The following is a 22,224-nucleotide window of genomic DNA, read 5'->3' on the forward strand; positions in this document are numbered from 1 at the left end:
GACTAATGGCTCTCTTTGTGCGGAGGAAGTCCAGCTTGAGAGGACGGGAAGGCTGTTATTTTTATTTTTTTTATAAAAACAGGAAGTACTCGGATCCTTTACTGAAGTGAAAGTGTTTAAAGTCAGCATTTTAGTGTCGTAGACTCGACGTGCAGTGAAATAAGCAGCTTTCAGTGTTTCCCCCTCGCTTTGTGGAAGACTTACGTTGTGTGTATTTGAGCGGGGGGGGGGTCGGCAGGGGTTACCATGGTTAGGCGTCTCTAAGTCAAACCGGCAAGGAGGCCACTCAGGAAGTGACGTTGAAAATGACAGCTCAGGGCGTCCTAAAAGACCCACGCTACTGTTGCTGTTGTTGTTGTTGAGTCTGTGCTAGCACGTTAGAGCTTAGATCAGGCCCAAAAAAATCAAGCCCGACCCAAACCGAGCCCGTGCACGTCGTGTCCGAGCCCGGCCCGACACATTAACTGTAACTATGAGCCCGAGCCCGATTTAAACCCGACAATGTTTTAATACGTGGGCCGTTATAACTGACTCTCGGATCCTTTACTGAAGGATAAAGGTCAGAATACTTCAGAAGTCAGAAAAAGGGTTTATTGCGTCCAGTAAGTTAGTGAGAATGGTTGAAAAAAAGTGGGAGCGGGTTTAGTTAGTATGGATGTCACTGAATGGTTGAAAAATACGCAGAATGTTTGAAAGATGTGGAATATTTAGCTTTTAGACGGGACTGGCACTAATCTGGATTACTGGCTTTAACAATAAATACAGAAACCAATGCTACTGCTGTAGCTCAGTCAGTAGGGGGTTGGGAGGAAGTCCCCATACGGACCAAAGTATGGTGGTGGACTGGTAGCTGGAGACGTGCCAGTTCACCACCTGGGCACTGCCAAGGTGCCCTTTAGCAAGGCACCGAACCCCCAACTGCTCAGGGCAAATGTCCATGGGCAGCCCCCCCCCCCTCACTCTGACATCTCTCCATTTAGTGCATGTATAGGTACTGAGTGTGTGTAATGTGTATAATAATAATAACAACAGAGTGAAAAGTATAAATTATTGAAGCATGCAGAACGTGTGAGCGCAGTAGAAGTATTTCAAAATAAAAGTACTCAAAACAGCTGCTTTGTTGACATGTAGGTTTTTTTGCTTTTGTTGGAGAGCAGCGACTGCCAGCGTTGATGGATGAACCCCCCCCCCCCCGTTTCCCATCTTTTGTGTTTTAGGAGCCAAACATTGTGTTGTAGTCTGTCGGCCGTGCTGCGTGAGAACAGCTTGTATTCGCTGACTTTAACCCTTTGTGTTGTCGTCCCCGTCGACCATGCAACTTTTAGTTTCTCTGGGTCAAAATGTAACATTTTGGTCCCGATGGGTTTTGTCACTTTTTTTCCAACATTATTTACTCACATTTCCCCCGATGTTTTGGAAGCTTTTTCCAATTTTTCCGATGTTTTTGAAGATTTTTTTCCAAACATTTTTGTCACTTTTTCCGATGTTTTTGTCTGTACTTTTATTCGCTTTTAATGGAACATTTCTGTTGTTGTTTTTTGATGTTTTTGAAACGTTTTCTGACATTTCTGTCCCTATTTTCAACGTTCTTTTATAAAAAAAAAAATGCCATAAAATGTAATTGTACAGAACCATCCCTGTTTTTGGTTGAAAGAAAACCCAAATTTCTCATATAGAAACTTTTTCAAAAAAGGGTCAAAGTTGACCCGAGGACACCAGGAGGGTTAATAAAGTATTTTTAGTATTCAAACCAGCAGCTTGAGGGTTGCCGGTTGGAGTCCCGGACGGAGCAGGGAACTGATGTTTCCTCTCTCTCTCTCTCTCTCTGTGTCACTCTAAAACGTCCATATTTGGTGGTTGCTGACCTCACTGATGATGTCACCGCGCGGCGAGACTGAAAATAGAAAACCGACTCTGGGTCTATTGTTTGGCCTCCAGCTGTTGCATGCAGAACACAAAAGAGGCTTTCTGGGCCGAGACAGGAACTGTTTAAAGGAGCAGGCTGCCGCAACACGTTAACCCTTTAACGTGGTTAACCCGTAACCTTGGTCTCTGGTTGACTCGAGTCGGGAGGATTCCTGTCTGATTGAGACAACGTGTGTCGGTGTAACAGACAGGAAATATAAAAACACAAGAACCTCTGCACACCAGTTTCTCAAAACTGCAGTCACAAGCTTTCATTTCTTACATACAGTGAGATTAACATGGGGTACTTTCCAAAAGATCATCTCTCAATGCAGATCAAACCAGCTATTAGGCTAACTGAACTACAACCATGCTAATCTCTAGGTATGGTGAAGGGTATGTGATGATGTGGGGGTATGGTGAAGGGTATGTGATGATGTGGGGGTATGGTGAAGGGTATGTGATGATGTGGGGGTATGGTGAAGGGTATGTGATGATGGGGGGGTATGGTGAAGGGTATGTGATGATGGGGGGGCAAGGGATCTTTATCAGGATGCATAGTATCCTGGATCCATGAAATAACTGGCCTTTCAAAATAAAAGTCTGCCTGCCTCTATGGGGATCTAACATAGGGGTGAACTGACTTATGCTCCCTGTATTTTAAGGAAGAACATTTATTTATTTATTTACGATACATTATTCATTCACAACGAAAACTGGTGTCCTTAAAAGTTGGATTTTTCCTCATTTTTTTAATTAAGGCATTAAGATCAATTTCCAAAAGATGATTTTTGTATTCCTCTTTTTAGTCAATAAACTTATGCTGAGCACTATATATTATTATATAGACGCAGAGCCAGCACAGACCAATTTGGTGCCCTATAGGCAAGAAATTAGCTGTTTTTGTCACTTTTTGTTGAGGTTTGTAGCCCTTTATTTCCGCACTTCTGATGCTTTTTCTATGCCTTTTATTTGTATTAATGTATGACTTTTCCTTTACTCCTTGTGACTGCCTATCCTGCCTATATTACGGGCTGGGCCTGAACAGATGTCTGTGCAGCAGGATTCGGGTTTCTGTCAGCATGTCTGAACTCGCTCCTGTTTGGAAAGAGCAACCAAATCTCTACCCCACGGGGCTGTTTTGTTGCTTTTTTGGGATCTTTTCGTCGTGTTTTTTTGGTTTGTTTTTTCTCGCTCCGAGGCTGACCCTCTGCCGACGTCACGGCGAGACAGCGTTTTGGCTGAGGCCGAGGACTCAGTGGTCGCGTGGTAACCCGTTAACGCGGCGCCGCAGCTCGGGTCCTTGAGCAAGGCACCGAAACGCAGCTGCTCAGAGCGCCCGGACCCGACAGACAGCCGGAGTCCCGTTCCTATACCTGTTCACACTGACCCACTGAGATCTCACTCCTCTCCAATATGGTCTGCAATGGGCTTCACTCTTTCTCTCTTTCTGTCTCTATCTCTCTCTCTCCCTCTCTTTGTCTCTGCTCATGTTTTGCAGATGGGGAACAAACTTGGCAGAAAACCAGAGCCCTCCTCCTCCTCCTCCTCCTCCTCCTCCTCCTCCCTCTCTCTCTCCTCCCCTTTTCTCTCTTCCTTTCTCCCTCCCTCGCTCTCTCTCTGTCTCTCATTCATTCAGGTCTCAGTTGGGGAGGACATCACACCTCCTGCTCTCTCTCTCTCTCTCTCTCTCTCTCTCTCTGCACTCTTTGTCTCTCTATCACTCTCAATCCTTTCCTCCGTCCGTTCTCTCTCCCTCTCTCTGAGTCATGTCCAGTTTGAGTCTTCTGTCTGTTTATCTGAGCGCTCTGATCCTGCTGCTGCTGCTGCCTGCGGGTGAGTCCTCACACTGTGTGTGTGTGTGTGTGTGTGTGTGCACGTGTGCGTGTGTGTGTGCACGTGTGCGTGCGTGTGTATGTTTGACATCTTGTTCATGTGGTCTGTGTGAGTGTTGCAGCTGTTTAACTTCCTGTGCGCTCGCTGTGTGTGTGTGTGTGTGTGTGTGTGTGTGTGTGTGTGTGTTCTGGTGAATTAACTGTAACATAACTGTATATACACACCCCCCCCCACCTACCCCCCTTTCACTGGCGGCCATAGTAGAAGTAGAAAGTGGCATGAAAAGACTCAAGTAAAGTACAAGTACCTCAACATTTGGACTGAAGTAAAAGTACCGGAGTAAATGTACTTAGTTACATTCCAGCGCTGGATCAACCCCCGTGTTGTCTTCCTGTCCTGTCTGTTTATTTATTGTTTTGTCAAATACAGTGACAGTAGTGAACTGATCATTTCTTTGACCCGTGAAGAGCGCCGTACGGAACCATCCACGTTATTATTTTTGGACAAATGTTCTGATGTAGAAACTCTTTGAATATGGGTCAGATTAGACCCGAGGACAACAGGTCTTGTTCAGATTGACTTCTGAGTTCAGGAAGGAAACGTATAACTTCAGTTTGAGTTACAGACGGCAGCCTGTTTAGTAGTATTCGTACATATAGCTCTGAAAAAGTAAAGCTCTGTAATGTGTATGTATTCTAGTGGTGTATCATTAGCACGTTGACTGCTGCTGTATAAGAGCGTGAAGATCCTCATGGGGGGAGGGCTGGGGGCGGGGGGGTTTGGCTCCTAAAAACACAGGGCTTTTAAGAGGGGGGGGGGGGGGGGAGGCAGAGTTCATCTCCAGGAAGATGTTAAAGAGCCCATATCATGCTCATTTTCAGGTTCCTACTTGTATTTTGGGATTCTACTACAGCATGTTTACATGCTTTAATGTTCAAAAGGCGGATTATTTTCCTCATACAGTCGGTCTGAATGTACCTCGAGTCCCCCTTCGTCTGAAACGCTCCGTTTTAGCGCCTGTCTCTTTAAGCCCAGTCTGCTCTGATTGGTCAGCGTTTCCGGGTCTTTCACATCTGCATCTCTCTAATGCTGCGTTCCAGACACAATGTTTAGCCCGTAAGTTACGACTTCAAGTCACGGCTCACGACTTGGTAGCGTTCCAGGCAACGTCACGGCAAAACCTTCTAGCTAGCGTTAGCTAGCGGCTACCTAATGTTGACGTTAGCTAGCGCTAGCTGATACTAGCGATTTCTAGTCGGCGCCATATTTTGGGCTTCATTTAATGAACGTAACCTGTAGTAGTACACAATCGTATGTGTATTGTTTGGATTACAATGTGCAGAATTACTTTACGTTGCCTATTCATGTCTATTTATGTCTATTTCTCACCGTTAATCACCTTTGTCTGTACAGCATCAACAGGGGGCGCCATTGTTGTTTATGTGTGTGTGACGTCAAAAACTGTAACTGGGAGTACAACCATCTGGTACCAGTTCACGGGGAGTAAGTTACGGGGTTTGACTGCCGTTCCAGGGCGCTTTCACCGCTAGAAGGTCGTGAAAACACGAGTTACGGGTTGCCCGGAACGCAGCATGAGTCTCTGCACCGTCATTGCAGGCGGGGAATGACTGTAGCGACACTTTCTTACCTTTTATGTAGTATAATTGTGACATCACAACTGCACAGAAGTCCTGACGGCGCGTTTAAAGACACAGTTTCTGAATACAGGCTGTGGGCATTTCTTACACAGCATTTATGTAGCACCTCCACCTTTTTTCTGTCCAAATTAAAAAACGTTTTTTAGTTGTTTTTTTTAATGTTTTTCCCGACGTTTTTTAAGCTTTTTCTGTCATTTTTGTCACTTTTTTTCAACGTTCTTTTATCAATTTCTTTCTTCTTTGACTTGTGAAGAGCGTCGTAGGGAACCATCCACGTTATGTTTTTGGACATTTTGGTTGAAAGAAAACCCCAAACTTCTGATATAGAAACTTTTAGAAAATGGGTCAGTGTTGATGAACAGCTGGATTTCATAAAGTACTTTCTCTAAGAATCAGCGACTCTGCCAACAAAACGCCCCCACACTCACACGCTTTTATTTTCTTAACTTCCTTTCCTCCCTCCTTCCTTCCACCTCTCTCCTTCTTCCTCCTCTTCTCCCCCCCTACCTTTCCTCTTTTTCTCCTTCAGGCCATATTGTTCACTTTTCTTCCTTTTCTTTTACTGCCTCTAGAGAAGCATTTGGTGTGTGTGTGTGTGTGTGTGTGTATGTGTGTGTGTGTGTGTGTGTGTCACCTGGTTCTCATTTCCTCCTCCCCTGCAGCGCTGGGAAGACTCTCTGATTGACAGGCTGTTAGCGATGACACACTTCCTGTTTGGTAACAATTAACAGCCCACCCCCTCAGTTCCCATCAGCCCCCTGTGTGTGTGTGTGTGTGTGTGTGTCTTCTTCTCCCTTACCTTTACTCCTCTTCTTCCTTCCTTCCCTCGTTAACATCATTCCCTTTCCTTTTAGTATTCCTCCTCTCTCTCCTTCCCCCTTTCCTTTACTTCTTCTCCTTCATGCTTTCTCCTTTCCCTTCACTTCTTTACTCTCCTCCTCTCACGCCTGTATCACTTTACCCCCCCCCCCCTTCCTTCACTCCCTTTCCTTTCCTTCTTTTCCCTTTCTCCTTCATACCATCATGGATTCCCTCTTCTTTTCCTCCGTCCTTCATCTGTTCTACTTTCCTTCTCTTTTTCTACCGCCAGAGAAGTGTGTGTGTGTGTGTGCGCGTGCATACGTGTCTGTGTGTGTATGTGCATGTATGCATGTGTGTCTGTATGTGTGTATGTATGCGTGCGTACATGCGTGTGTCTGTATGCGTGCGTGCGTGTAATTTGGGTGAACTGAGCCTTTAATCCCTGTAATGTTAAAGAGCTTGATGCTAACACGTTAGCGCTCTGATTAAAGACGAGCGATTATCAGAGACTAACCTCATTCTGTGTGTGTGTGTGTGTGTGTGACCAGTTACTTGTGGGGACCCCGTGCTGATTTTTGGAGTCAGTAGTTCACGTCATGGCCTCATTTCATTCAGATTAATATCTAAGCTGCTTCTTTTCTGTGTTACAAGTTGTTCTAAAATATCCATTTATAAATATGAACATGATGCATTATCTAACACTAACTTCTGGCACATTTAGGAGAAATCTACAGACACAAATAGACAAAGTGTGAAAGAAGACATGCTAGGGAAGATAACGAGAACAACACGCAGATGTCAGGGAGCATGAAAACTACACAGCTAAAGAAGCAGCTTCAAACTACTTAGTCTTCTGACTTTGTTTTGTTGCTCTGAATGATGTTTTGTAGACATAAAGTTAGTTATTCTTGTGATTAATATTAGTCTGTATCATTAAAGACCCGAGATGATTATGCATTATTTAAACCTCAACACGGAGTAAAGGAAAGCAGACGGTGAACAAGAAGAAGACCTTTATTTTGAAAGCCTCGTCAGCCGTAACAGAGCCAGAAGGAGAGTTCAGTCGGGACAAACGCTGAGTTATATTATTATTATTATATTAACGTATGATTCAAGAAGTTACAAACGGCGCGTTCACTGGAGCAGGACAGATGATGTAGAAAAACTAAACATGACATCTGATATTTACATGATGTGTCCTAAACTGTATGTGTGTGTCTGTCTGTGTGTGTGTATGAAGGTAAATATGGTGCAAAATGTGAGAGCTTGCAGAACAACAAATCTCACCTTGTAGGTTAAAATGTGTACTTGTAAACAATACACACACACACACACACACACACACACACACACGTGTAGATTAATATATTTACATGAGCACAGTGACGGCTCCAAACATGTAATGCTTTACTTCAGATGCTTTTTTTTTTTATGCCAAAAAAGCCGCAACTACCGGTCTCCAGGAGCACGTTTTGAGGACATCACGTGTCCAGGAACTTGGTCAGCACGCGTCTGACTGCCTGTCCCTCGGCGTCCTGCTCCGCCGTCTCCTCAGAGACGCTGGCGGGCGGCTGGGCGTCCCGCTCGTGCCGCAGCGCCGCGTCCAGGCTCCGCTCGCTCACCGCCTCGCCGCTGGCCTCGCAGTAGTTGTGCAGGACGAAGCAGGCGTGGATGACGAACGGCAGCGCGTCCATGTTGATGTCCATGGCTCGCCGCAGGGCGCCGAAGCGCGCCTTCAGGCGCCCCAGCGCCGTCCGGATCACGGCGCGCGCCCCGCCCAGCGTCCGGCTGAAGCGGCACTCCGCCGGCGTCTCGCCGCCCGCCGGGTACTCCTTCATCAGGCGGGGCCGCAGCGGGAACGCCGCGTCTCCTAGGAGATACACCGGGACGGGCGCTTCGCCCTGCGGACACGGGAGCACGTCACACGTTTAGAAAAGGACAAATTCTACTTGTCTGAAATCAGTTTTTAGGCTCTGATATAATATATTTTTAAAAATGTTGTTAAATATTTAACAAAGTTAAGTTAGTTCTATATTGTTAAAAACTTTTGTAAACAAGCGTCAGGAAAATAAATTTCAGTGCCAAAAATGTCATAAAACAATATCGAAAAAACAGTCCAACAACTTGTCAAACTGGAGAAAACAAACGTCAAAAAATGGGTAAAAATAACCAGAAAAAAGCAACACACAATGTCGAAGAAAATGTCAAAACTGAAAGGAAAAAAAACGTCACCACGTCCAGCATAAACTACAAGTAACAAGTAACAGAAACGTCCCAAAAAGCATCAAGTCTAAAAAAAAAGCCCCAAAAATGACAAAATAAGTAACATCAACGTCCCAAAAAGTATCAAAAGTCTAAGAAAAAGCCCCCAAAATTACAAAATAAGTTACATGAATGTCCTAAAAAGTGCCAAAAGTCAAAAAAAAAAAAAAAAAAAAGTAACAGACATCCCAAAAAGCGCCAAGTCTACAAAAAAGCCCCAAAAATATTCAAAATAAGTAACAAACGTCCCAAAAAGCGCCAGAAGTCAACCAAAATAAAAAAACATTTCAAGATAAGTAACAGAAACGTCCCAAAAAGCATCAAGTCTAACAAAAAAGCCCAAAAAATGACAAAATAAGTAACCTCAACGTCCCCAAAACGCGCCAAGTCTACAAAAAATGATAAAATAAGTAACATCAACGTCCCAAAAAGCGTCACACGCTGCAAAAAAAAGCACCAAAACTGTCCAGAAAGCTCCAAAATGACAACCTCTGCATGTTTCATCTGATCCAGATGCCCCCCCCCTACCTGCAGCAGCTCTCTGGGGCACGGGGGGATCGTCCCGTCCCTCAGGTCGGCGCTGAGCTTGGACTCGGCGAAGATGCGAGCGTCGTGCGCGCCCCCGGGCCACCTCACCACCACGTCCAGGAAGCAGGACTTGTAGTCGCAGAGGGCGTGCACGTTGACCGAGTGCGCCCCGGCGGCGTTGATGTAGTCGGAGGGCCGCAGCGCCGGCTGCTTCACCGCCACGTGCGTGCAGTCCACGGCGCCGAGGCACTGCGGCAGCCCGTGCGCCCGGCCGAAGCCCCGCACCAGGTCCTCCACTTCCTGTTGGCTGCTCGGCATCCGGATGTAGTCCGGGCCCAGGAACACCGAGACCGCCTTGCACACCTGCGGGGGGGGGAAAGAAGAGATATCACACGTTGTATCACGAGACTACTGACATCATATTTACTGATATTATTCTAGTTATGGCTACCAGTTTCAAGGTGGACCGCGGTTAGAAAAAGTCCCGGTTTCTATAGGGTGTGCGTCTGTATGTGTGTGCGTGCGCGTGTCTGCGTGCACGTGTGTGTGTGCATGTACTTAGTTACCTGTCTGTAAGATGTCGGTAGAGAGAGAAATCAAGAGGCTATGTGGCTTCTTTAAAAGCCTTGTCGACCTCCTTTTTGTGTCTTCTACCCCCAGTACTCGAGTACATGTAACGTTACTTAGTTACCTGTTACCCCAGTACTCGAGTACATGTAACGTTACTTAGTTACCTGTAACCCCAGTACTCGAGTACATGTAACGTTACTTAGTTACCTGTCTGATGAAGACTGAAACGGAGGACCGGGACAGGCCGAACGCGTCCGCGGTCTTCCGGAGCCTGCCCTCGTCACTGAGGTAAAACAGCGTGCACGCGACTTTTGTCAAAACATCCACGGGCGCGCGCATCTTCGTCGTCTCTCCCTGCACGTGCGGCCGCAGCCTGTCGCTGAGCTGCACCAGAGCCTCCCGGGACATGCGGAAGTTCTCCCTCCACTCCTCCGGAGCCGCGGCTCCGCTGGTGAAGTTATCCCACCACGCGGTGCTCCTGCCCGGCCTCACCCAGAACCGGCGCTCCGCTGCGGGCCGCTGGTTCCTCCTCCGCAGCAGCAGCAGCCGCCGCCGCCGGGCCCGGATCCCGGAGCTGTGGCACAATGCCCGGAGAATATCCCTCCGCCGGCGCATGTAGGCGGCAGCAGCGGCGCAGAAGTTCGAGTTTATCTGAACCACAGCGGCTAACATCTGCAGCAGGCTCCGCAGCGCCTCCTCTTTCTCCATGCGGGACAAATAAGAGGCACAAACGTCGAAAACGGCAACAAAAATATGGAGGACAAAAGCCTGAAGTACTAGAGTGAGCTCGGTGGGTGAGCGAAGTTGTTCTTTAGCATTCAACACGACGGTTTCCTACCCGAGGCAGCGCAGTTCAGGTTGCTGGGGTTTGTTTTTCCGGGGAAAAGGTCACATGAGAGAGGCGCGGCGAATCGGCGACAGACACGTCATGACTGATAAGACCCAATCAGGAGGCTTGTTGTCCAAAGGTCTCCGTTACTGCCCGGTGTTTAGAAAAAGATCGCCTGTTTTTTGGGTTAATGAAAGAAATATGTTAGACATTCTGAGAAGTTTAGCCTTAAAAAAAGTCTGTGTGTGTGTCTGCCTGCCTGTGTGTGTGTGTGTGTGTCTGCCTGCCTGTGTGTGTGTGTGTGTGTGAGAGAGTGTGTGTGAGTGAGTGTGTGTGTGTGTGTGTGTGTGTGTGTGTGTGTGTGTGTGTGAGTGTGTGTGTGTCTGCCTGTGTGTGTGTGTGTGTGTGTGTGTGTGTGTGTGTGTGTCTGTGTGTGTGTGTGTGAGAGAGTGTGTGTGTGTGTGTGTGTGTGTGTGTGTGTGTGTGTGTGTGTGTGTGTGTGCCTGTGTGTGTGTGTGTGTGTGTGTGCCTGTATGTGTGTGTCTGCCTGTGTGTGTGTGTGTGTGTGTGTGTGTGTGAGAGACTTTGTGATAAATCAGACATTCCTTCCTTCCTAAGAACTATATAAAACAAGCATCTTTTCAGTGTTAGTCGTGTGTGATATGAGGACAGAAAACTCTCCTGGGGGGTCCAGACCAACACCCAGACGCCCACAATGCACTCTGTTTTCTGTCGACGGGGCTGGAAGCACACATAAATAAATCAAATACCAGAATATGAGACACACCTTGAGCTAGAAGAATACCACCAACCCTGCTGCACCCATCTTCACTATAATGATATCTTCATTTGTCATTTATAAACATTGTTCATACATTAATCACAAACGTTGAAAACATCCCCAAAAAAATGTGTAAAATGTACGCCACACTGTCGGAAAAAAGAGAGAGAAAAAACGTTGAAGAAAGCGCCAAAAATATCAACAAAAACAACAAAAACATGAAAGAAAAGCGTCTTTCTGGCCGACCCCGGACCTTCAATCAAACCCTTAGAGTGATGCGTTTGAGAACCATTAGAGGGTAGGAACAAACAGACTCGCCGATCTGGGGTGCCTGGGTAGCTCACCTGGTAGAGCGTGCGCCCATATGCAGAGGCCCAGTCCTCACCTCAGCGGCCACAGGTTTGACTCCGAACGGCCCCTGTCCTGTCTGTCTAATGAAAGCCTAAAATGGCAAAAACCCATTCCTCTGTAAACATGGATCAGCTGTTTCTCCAGATCAGACCTGACTCCTCCCAGTTCTCATGTGAGCGTCGGCTTCACTTTACGACCGCTCCGACTCCGCCGTCGCCAGGGGAGATTCGGGGGGCTCGGGGTGGGGGGGGAGGGGTGATTTACCGCCGGCAGGATTTCTGCAACATGAACCCAGAAATTCTTCCTCCAGATAAATTCTGCAAAAACACGACGTGTTTGATGTTTTCTCTGAAAAAGTAGTGTTTCCTGTCAGGTTAACATGTTTTAAAGCTTTCTGCTGAGAGACACACACACACACACACACACACACACACACACACACACACACACACACACACACACACACACACACACACACACATATATGATGGATGCCGAGGGAGGAAGAGCTCCAGGGATCATAGTTTCCCATCACTGTGTGTGTGTGTGTGTGTGTGTGTGTGTTCTTGTTTAACTATATTCGTGGGGTCCAATAACCAGGAGTCCAGTATCCTTGTGGGGTCCCGACAGCTTTGTGGGGCCAAAATGCTGGACCCCAGAAGTTTAAAGGTCTGTTTGAGGATTAAGAGAGAAGGAGAGGATAGGAGGAGGAGAGGACCTATGAACTCTTGTCTCTGTCTGTTTTCACTTGTTTGAGCGTCTGTTTTCATTCAGACAACAATAACTGCGTTCAACAGTACAAAGTGGAAACACGCTGTGTCATGTAGACTCCTCCATGAATAAATAGAAGAGCACGGAATCAGACACTCCTCCAGCCTGAGACAATAGACCACTACTGTCTCTCTTCAGGGGACACGAGGGGAAATCATGGAGGCATCGTGTGTGTGCGTGTCAGTTTGTGTGTGTGTGTCTGTGTGTGTGTCAGCGTGTCTGTCTGTGTGTGTGTCAGTATGTGTGTATCTGTGTGTCAGCATGTGTGTATCTGTGTGTCAGTATGTGTGTATCTGTGTGTCAGTATGTGTGTATCTGTGTGTATCTGTGTGTCCGTGTTTGATGCTAACACGATGCTAACACGATGCTAACATGGCTGTGTTGTGGTTCCAGTGTCGGAGGCTCAGTACTACGACCTGACGCCGGTTCCCGACTACGACGACTACAACGCCACCTTCGACTACAGCTTCTACAGTAAGACGCGCCCACGTTACTCCGCACACATCACAGGTCACATGGTCACAGGTCACATGGTCACCGAGAGCTTCCCCCTCGCAGATAGTAACTCTAACTCTAGTAACTAAAGCTGGAACAGATGAATGGAGCGGAGTAACTAAAGTAACTAGTAACTAAAGCTGGAACAGATGAATGGAGCGGAGTAACTAAAGTAACTAGTAACTAAAGCTGGAACAGATGAATGTAGTGGAGTAACTAAAGTAACTAGTAACTAAAGTAACTAGTAACTAAAGCTGGAACAGATGAATGTAGTGGAGTAACTAAAGTAACTAGTAACTAAAGCTGGAACAGATGAATGTAGAGGAGTAACTAAAGTAACTAGTAACTAAAGCTGGAACAGATGAATGTAGTGGAGTAACTAAAGTAACTAGTAACTAAAGTAACTAGTAACTAAAGCTGTAACAGATGAATGTAGTGGAGTAACTAAAGTAACTAGTAACTAAAGTAACTAGTAACTAAAGTAACTAGTAACTAAAGCTGGAACAGATGAATGTAGCGGAGTAACTAAAGTAACTAGTAACTAAAGCTGGAACAGATGAATGTAGCGGAGTAACTAAAGTAACTAGTAACTAAAGCTGGAACAGATGAATGTAGTGGAGTAACTAAAGTAACTAGTAACTAAAGCTGGAACAGATGAATGTAGCGGAGTAACTAAAGTAACTAGTAACTAAAGCTGTAACAGATGAATGTAGTGGAGTAACTAAAGTAACTAGTAACTAAAGTAACTAGTAACTAAAGCTGGAACAGATGAATGTAGTGGAGTAACTAAAGTAACTAGTAACTAAAGCTGGAACAGATGAATGTAGCGGAGTAACTAAAGTAACTAGTAACTAAAGCTGGAACAGATGAATGTAGTGGAGTAACTAAAGTAACTAGTAACTAAAGTAACTAGTAACTAAAGCTGGAACAGATGAATGTAGTGGAGTAACTAAAGTAACTAGTAACTAAAGCTGGAACAGATGAATGTAGTGGAGTAACTAAAGTAACTAGTAACTAAAGTAACTAGTAACTAAAGCTGGAACAGATGACTGTAGCGGAGTAACTAAAGTAACTAGTAACTAAAGCTGGAACAGATGAATGTAGAGGAGTAACTAAAGTAACTAGTAACTAAAGCTGGAACAGATGAATGTAGCGGAGTAACTAAAGTAACTAGTAACTAAAGCTGTCAGATGAATGTAGTGGAGTAAAAAGTCCAATATTTCTCTCTGAAATGTAGCGGAGTAGAAGTAGAAAGTGGCATGAAAAGACAAGGAAAGTACAAGTACCTCAACATTTGGTACTGAAGTACAAGTACTGGAGTAAATGTATTTAGTTACACTCCCACCTCTGTTGGAATCGTCTAGGTAACGCCAGCAGCGAGGACCTGGACAAGTTCAGCGAGCGTTTCATCGACCCGGAGGACGAGGACCAGCAGGAGGACACGGGGGGGCCACGGGAGGGACAGGAAGCGACTGTTACCATGGCAACTACCCCAGGAACCACAGAGCAGGGCTGGGTGGACGGTCGTAACTCCGCATCACTTCCTGTTTCTCTGGTAAGAACTGATTATCGTCAACGCTAAAAAGTGACGCAAGACACCATAGAGGTACTAAACGCCCTCAGAGACACCAAACGCCCTCAGAGACACCAAACGCCCTCAGAGACCCCAAACGCCCTCAGAGACACCAAACGCCCTCAGACACCAAACGCCCTCAGAGACACCAAACGCCCTCAGACACCAAACGCCCTCAGACACCAAACGCCCTCAGAGACACCAAACGCCCTCAGAGACACCAAACGCCCTCAGACACCAAACGCCCTCAGAGAGACCAAACGCCCTCAGAGACACCCAAACGCCCTCAGAGACACCCCAAACGCCCTCAGACACCAAACGCCCTCAGAGACACTAAACGCCCTCAGACACACCAAACGCCCTCAGAGAGACCAAACGCCCTCAGACACCAAACGCCCTCAGACACACCAAACGCCCTCAGAGACACCAAACGCCCTCAGACACCAAACGCCCTCAGACACCCCAAACGCCCTCAGACACCCCAAACGCCCTCAGAGACACCAAACGCCCTCAGACACCCCAAACGCCCTCAGAGACACCAAACGCCCTCAGAGACACCAAACTCAGACACCAAACGCCCTCAGACACCAAACGCCCTCAGAGACACCAAACGCCCTCAGAGACACCAAACGCCCTCAGAGACACCAAACGCCCTCAGAGACACCAAACGCCCTCAGACACCAAACGCCCTCAGAGACACCAAACGCCCTCAGACACCAAACGCCCTCAGAGACACCAAACGCCCTCAGACACCAAACGCCCTCAGACACCAAACGCCCTCAGAGACACCAAACGCCCTCAGACACCAAACGCCCTCAGACACCAAACGCCCTCAGAGACACCAAACGCCCTCAGACACCAAACGCCCTCAGAGACACCAAACGCCCTCAGAGACACCAAACGCCCTCAGACACCCCAAACGCCCTCAGAGACCAAACGCCCTCAGAGAGACCCAAACGCCCTCAGAGACACCCAAACGCCCTCAGAGACACCCAAACGCCCTCAGAGACACCAAACGCCTCAGAGACACCAAACGCCCTCAGAGACACCAAACGCCTCAGACACCAAACGCCCTCAGAGACACCAAACGCCCTCAGACACCCCAAACGCCCTCAGACACCAAACGCCCTCAGAGACACCAAACGCCCTCAGAGACACCAAACGCCCTCAGACACCAAACGCCCTCAGACACCAAACGCCCTCAGAGACACCAAACGCCCTCAGAGACACCAAACGCCCTCAGACACCCCCAAACGCCCTCAGACACCCCAAACGCCCTCAGAGATACCAAACGCCCTCAGAGACACCAAACGCCCTCAGACACCGCGCCCTCAGAGACCCAAACGCCCTCAGAGACACCAAACGCCCTCAGACACCCCAAACGCCCTCAGAGACACCAAACGCCCTCAGAGACACCAAACGCCCTCAGAGATACCAAACGCCCTCAGACACCCCAAACGCCCTCAGACACCAAACGCCCTCAGACACCAAACGCCCTCAGAGACACCAAACGCCCTCAGACACCAAACGCCCTCAGACACCAAACGCCCTCAGAGATACCAAACGCCCTCAGACACCCCAAACGCCCTCAGACACCCCAAACGCCCTTAAAGACCACGCCTCAGACACCAACGCCCTCAGAGACACCCAAACGCCCTCAGACACCCCAAACGCCCTCAGACACCCCAAACGCCCTCAGACACCATACGCCCTCAGAGACACCAAACGCCCTCAGAGAGACCAAACGCCCTCAGAGACACCAAACGCCTCAGATAGCGCCTCAGAGAGACCAAACGCCCTCAGACACACCAAACGCCCTCAGACACCCCAAACGCCCTCAGAGAGACCAAACGCCCTCAGAGACACCAAACGCCCTCAGAGGTTTCCACGTCACGACTTAAAGCTCACGAACGCGCCCGAGTCCCAACTCGGGGAAATCAAACCGCCGAGGAGCGTGTGAAAGCACCGCCAGCGCTCTCTGAGTGGCGTCGTAGTTTATTATTAGTTTAAATGTAATCACAAACATGACGGTCTGTACGGGAGCTGAGGAGGGTCAAAAGATCAAAACATGAAGTCTGTCGGTATATCTTTTACAGCGGAGTTTATTTATAAAATCTTCACATTACAGCTGAGAGCAGCTGGCTTCTATTAAGTGTGTGTGTGTGTGTGTGTGTGTGTGTGTGTGTGTGTGTGTGTGTGTGTGTCTCTCCATCTGCTTTCTATAAATGTGAAACTGATCTCAGCATCAGCAGCTTCCCTGCTGCTCTTCATATCTGTAAATCATAGCGTGGTGTGTGTGTGTGTGTGTGTGTGTGTGTGTGTGTGTGTCTGCAGGCAGTCTCCGTCGTCTTATAAATCACTCAGAGTTCACTTATTCACAGAAAGAACCACAAACCACACAACAAACCAAACGCTCCTTCTCCACCACATATAATATCAGATAATATATATATATATATATATATATAATATATAATATACAGGGGGGCGGAGCTTCTGAGTGGTTCCATGAGGCTTTTTAACCCTCATGTTGTCCTCGGGTCAAAGTTGACCCGTTTTCAAAAGTTTTTTATAACAAAAAAAATATGGGATGTCGAAATAAGCGCTGAAGATGTAAACAAACAAAAAAAGAAGCAACACACAACCAATGAAAAAACTGTGAAACACACTGAAAGAAGACCTACAAACTTTAGAAAAAGTGCCCAAAACGTTGAAAAAGTCACAAAATCGTCATAACAATGTTGAAATAAGTGACACGTCTCCCATCACTTTCTACATATAAATATAAATATATATCTGTGTGCGTGTGTGTGTGTTTCTGTCTGCAGGACATGAAGACGCTCGTCTGGGTGATCCTGATCAGCCTGAACCTGCAGCTACAACACACACTGTGACACACACACACACACACACACTCAGCAGGTGAGACTACAACGCGCACACACACACACACACACACACACACTAAAATAAACTAAGGGGCGCATGGGTAGCTCATCTGGTAGAGCATGAAAGCTGTGATGCTGTGTGTGTGTGTGTGTGTGTGTGTGTGTCCAGCAGGTGGTGCTGCAGCATCACAGCTTTCATGCTCTACCAGATGAGCTACCCATGCGCCCCTTAGTTTATTTTCTAATGTGTCGGCATACGTCCATTTTTTAAAAGACAGGTTCACGTTGAAATAAGTACACCTACACCAGTAGTCCTGTATCTCGTTGTACATATGTTGGCCATCTCATAATGTGCAGAAATAGTTTTTCCTATCGTTGGAACCTGTGTGTTTATCAGAAGGAACATTCAAACGTAATGTTTGGCCAGTTTTGACAGCTCTGTGTGTATGGGATTGATCAGATGTGTTGATTGTTCTCTGTGCGCTCTCACAGTCGTTTCTCTGCTTTCGTCACGACGAACAGCCAAAAACGGAGAGCCGAAAGGCTATCGCGGGGCGACGGTGGGGGGGGGGGGGGGGGCCCCAATGCAAAAACCAAGGCGACGGTTGCTTTGGTGTGTTCAGGGCCTTTTTAAACCAAAGGCTTCAGACCCACAGAATAAATAGTGTGAACGTGGAAGCTCAGTGTAGTTTCTGGAACAAAAGACTCTCCTGATAAAGTTAATGTCATGAAATAATTACAGATAAATGAGCTCTTTCTATTCCCTGACACACTGAAAGGTTGATGTACTCGCTTGGCCAAAAACCTCGAGAGTTTGTTCTTTTTTTTTAGGATTCATAGTGAATCGCTCTGTGACATTTAGAGTCATATCACAGATAAAAAGCTGCTGAATGGAAAGTTTTTGTTCTGCAGAAAATGATCTTTTGCTGCAAACACAAAATACGTTTTAGAACACCAATCCACAATCAGTTCCGTGTTTCATATATAAAATACATAAATATAGTTTGTTTTTTGACATACTATACTGTGACGTTATCTTTACAAAATAATTAGTCGGCGCAAATATTCGTTTTTTGGAATTCTTGGTGTATAGAGCTCAACATTTTTAGTTTTTATTAATATGAAAGATGAATGATCTCAAGAAAACATCATTAGTTGGCATGACTTTTTGTTTTGGATTATTTAGTATGTAAAACTTAAGATTGAAGAAAATATAATGCTATACTATGACTTTTTTGTGACTTAGACTTAGTATGAACATCCAATCTGGCAAACCGTTTATATGACATTGTTTCAAACGGCCACCCTAGCCATCTCACAAGCTCACTCCTGGATTGAAGGCGGCACCCCTTCATTCCTCCATCCTCCTAAAATAAAAAACCAGTCTGGGACCCAGCTTCTTATGTGCTTATTTATCCCGCTCCGGACCGACCCATCTCCCAGAACTAATACTCTCGGGCTGAATGGAACCTGGCTTCCTGCAATCAGACGTAGGTTATCATGTATTCCGGTCCAAAATATCTAAACCTTATTTTATGCCTTTTTTTAATGACTTTTTAATGACTTTTTTTGACATACTATACTATATATATAGTAGTATACACTTTTTTCATTGTTTGGCATTCTGTGGCCAGCCAAGGAAGAATTTTATTGTACAGGGAAACATGTTTCCTTACTGTGCAAATGACATTAAAACTTTGACATTGAAATACTATGACTTTTTTATAACCTTTTTCAACACACAATGCGATGACTTTTTTTACGTATATTGTATAGTACGTCAGAAAAGTCATAAAAAAGTCATAGTAAAGTATGTCGAAAAAAGTAACAAAAAAAGTCATAGTAAAGTATGTCGAAAAAAGTCGTAGTATAGTATGTCGGAAAAAGTAACAAAAAAAGTCATAGTAAAGTATGTCGGAAAAAAGTCATAGTATAGTATGTCGTCAAAAAAAGTAACATAAAAAGTCATAGTATAGTATGTCGGAAAAAAAGTCATGAGTATATTTTGTATGTCGAGAAAAAAAGTAACATAAAAAGTCATAGTATAGTATGTCGGAAAAAAAGTCATAGTAAAGTATGTCGAAAAAAGTCGTAGTATAGTATGTCGGAAAAAGTAACAAAAAAAGTCATAGTAAAGTATGTCGACATGTGTCATGTTTAAAGAAAACTAATCCGAGTTTCATTGGGATTTATTTGCAGCTGACGGTGGGTTGGATCCTGCAGAGTCCAGTGGGGAGCATGATCCGAGGAGTGACCTCTAACCTCTGCGGAGAGGAGCCCCGGCTTCCCTCAGCAAGGGCTTCCAGGTGGACCACCTCAGCCAATCACAGAGCGTTCACAGTTTACTGCACTGAGAGTCACAAACTCTTCTCATTAATATCAAACTACATCACATTTATCACCTTTTCACTGTTTTATTTAAACACGCAAGATCAAACAGAACCAGGATCTTCTCTCCACGGTGAGATGGTCTATAAAAATATAAGTATGGAAGTTCATTAACGACAAAACTGTTGAGTGAGAGCAAAATATAAGTCGAGACTCAACAAGGAATTCACAGAGAAGGCGGCTCTAAAGATGAAGTAAATAAAATTTGAAATGTCACATTTATTTTTTATATACACATTGGAATTCAAAGGAAATGATTTATTATAAATATCATGTTTGAATTATCCCACTCCGTATGAATACTACTTTTTATCCGGACGTATAAGTTCTCCTGCAGTACTGTTTTGTTGTTAGTGAACTTCCACATTTGTTTCATTAGAAACAAATGAACATTTTATTTAGAACTGTATTTATAATGTTGAACTTCTTGTTGACATGGATTTTTTTTTAATTTTTTTTTTATTTTAAATATATGTATACAGTTAAACTAAAAGGGAAAGAAGAGAATTCAGGCTCATATTAGGAACTTTGGTTACACTTCACTTGAAGGTATCTACATAAGAGTGACATGCCACGGTCATGAACGTGTCATAAACATTATAAACAAGTCCTAAACGTTGATGACATAACGCTTCTTTTAGTAAGTGGCATTTGTTTTTTGTCGTGACAAGTTAGGGTTATGGTTAGGGTTAAAACCTAGGATGGGCGCTGCGAGGGGCACGGGCACAAGGGGACCACTGGTGTGGTTAAACCACTTAAAAACCTGGGTGTGGTTATATAAAAGCTGTTTAAAAGAAGGCCAGATATTGAAAGCCGGTTAAAAGAACCACTGGACAGTTTAAATAAAAGGTCACCTCCACACCTGCCCTGGTCTTTCTCCTAGAGACATTACAAAATAAATAATTCATATATATATATATATATATATATATATATATATATATATATATACTATATATATATAGTTATGTAAATAAATAGCCCGGTGTCGCAATACAAAAGAACATTTAAAGGGTCTAAAATACTGCCTGAATTACTTGCCCTTGAGGTTAAAAAATGTACACATACCATTAAAAAATTAGTAATAAGTGCTGTGTTTAAAAGTGCTTTAAAAAGTGCTACACAATAAATAACCATAAATAATTGAAAATACATAAGACCAATGGCCTGTGTATTATCATGTTAAAATCTTGAGGCAAGTAATTCAATTTGTAATAATTAAAATAATAATAATAAATATTAGCAATAAAGACAGAAGCACAATCACATTATTAAAATATAGATAAGGAAGAATAAAAGTTCTAAAGGACAACCAAGGCATCTTTAAAATATTTATTAAAAAAACCATCAAAACATTAACATATTAGGTAGAAATTGACCCCCCAAAAAAGAAAATCTGAGAAGCATGCTATAAAAGACAAATCATATACAGTAAATAAAATACAGTTATTATTAATCATAAATATGGATTAAAGCAATAAAAAAAAGGTCATTTAAAATAGCAAACAAAGGAAAAACAAGGAAAAGAAAGCATGCAGGGGGGGTTAAAGGTTGGGTATGATGCGCTGCAGAGGAGGTCCAGATAAAACCTGAGGAGAGAGACCAGAGCAGTGGGAGGAAGGATTACTAAAAATACCCTGTAAAACCTAGATTAAAAAGAGAAGCGGATCCATTTTAGTATTTTTTATTTGGACCCGTAGGGTTAGATGTGTTCGGATCCCAGATGCCTCCCCACGCGTCCAACGACTACGTGGTTGAAATGGAGACTAAAGGTGTGCACGGGCCGCCGCATGTCACTCAGAGTTTCCCCCTCTAAAGACCGCTGTACCCAATAAATGAAAAGCGGTGAATCCTTTGTCTAAAGGAGGGATAGAGAAAAGGAGAGAGGTGAGGTCTTCCTGCTGGAGGAAAGGGATGGTGGGGTGAGAGGGGGGAGAGAGGAAGACCCATCCCTCTGTCTAGAGGAGGTGGGGAGGAAGAAAGAGAGACCATCCCTCTGTCTGGAGGAGGTGGGGAAGAGGAAACCCATCCCTCTGTCTAGAGGAGGTGGGGAAGAGAAAGACCCATCCCTCTGTCTAGAGGAGGTGGGGAAGAGAAAACCCATCCCTCTGTCTAGAGGAGGTGGGGAAGAGAAAGACCCATCCCTCTGTCTAGAGGAGGTGGGGAGGAAGAAAGAGAGACCATCCCTCTGTCTAGAGGAGGTGGGGAAGAGAAAGACCCATCCCTCTGTCTGGAGGAGGTGGAGAAGAGGTAAACCCATCCCTCTGTCTAGAGGAGGTGGGGAAGAGAAAGACCCATCCCTCTGTCTGGAGGAGGTGGGGAAGAGAAAGACCCATCCCTCTGTCTAGAGGAGGTGGGGGAGAAAGACCCATCCCTCTGTCTAGAGGAGGTGGGGAAGAGAAAGACCCATCCCTCTGTCTGGAGGAGGTGGGGAAGAGAAAGACCCATCCCTCTGTCTAGAGGAGGTGGGGAAGAGAAAGACCCATCCCTCTGTCTAGAGGAGGTGGGGAGGAAGAAAGAGAGACCCATCCCTCTGTCTGGAGGAGGTGGGGAGTTAGGGTTAGGATTAGGGTTAGAGTTAGGATTAG

At 45.4% G+C, this 22,224-nt stretch overlaps 1 protein-coding gene across 1 annotated transcript; it reads left to right on the plus strand.

Moving 5' to 3' along the window:
- Nucleotides 1-3,539: 3,539 nt before the first annotated feature.
- On the plus strand, nucleotides 3,540-20,234 carry LOC144529017 (uncharacterized). Its single transcript, XM_078267937.1, has 5 exons — nucleotides 3,540-3,741; nucleotides 12,686-12,766; nucleotides 14,152-14,342; nucleotides 17,189-17,282; nucleotides 19,448-20,234. The coding sequence occupies exons 1-4, from the start codon at nucleotides 3,675-3,677 to the stop codon at nucleotides 17,252-17,254; spliced, it is 405 nt and encodes a 134-aa protein (XP_078124063.1). The 5' UTR covers nucleotides 3,540-3,674; the 3' UTR covers nucleotides 17,255-17,282; nucleotides 19,448-20,234.
- Nucleotides 20,235-22,224: the final 1,990 nt, after the last annotated feature.

The sequence above is a fragment of the Sander vitreus genome, chromosome 14, assembly GCF_031162955.1.
Source record: "Sander vitreus isolate 19-12246 chromosome 14, sanVit1, whole genome shotgun sequence".
NCBI classification, from domain to species: Eukaryota; Metazoa; Chordata; class Actinopteri; order Perciformes; family Percidae; genus Sander; species Sander vitreus.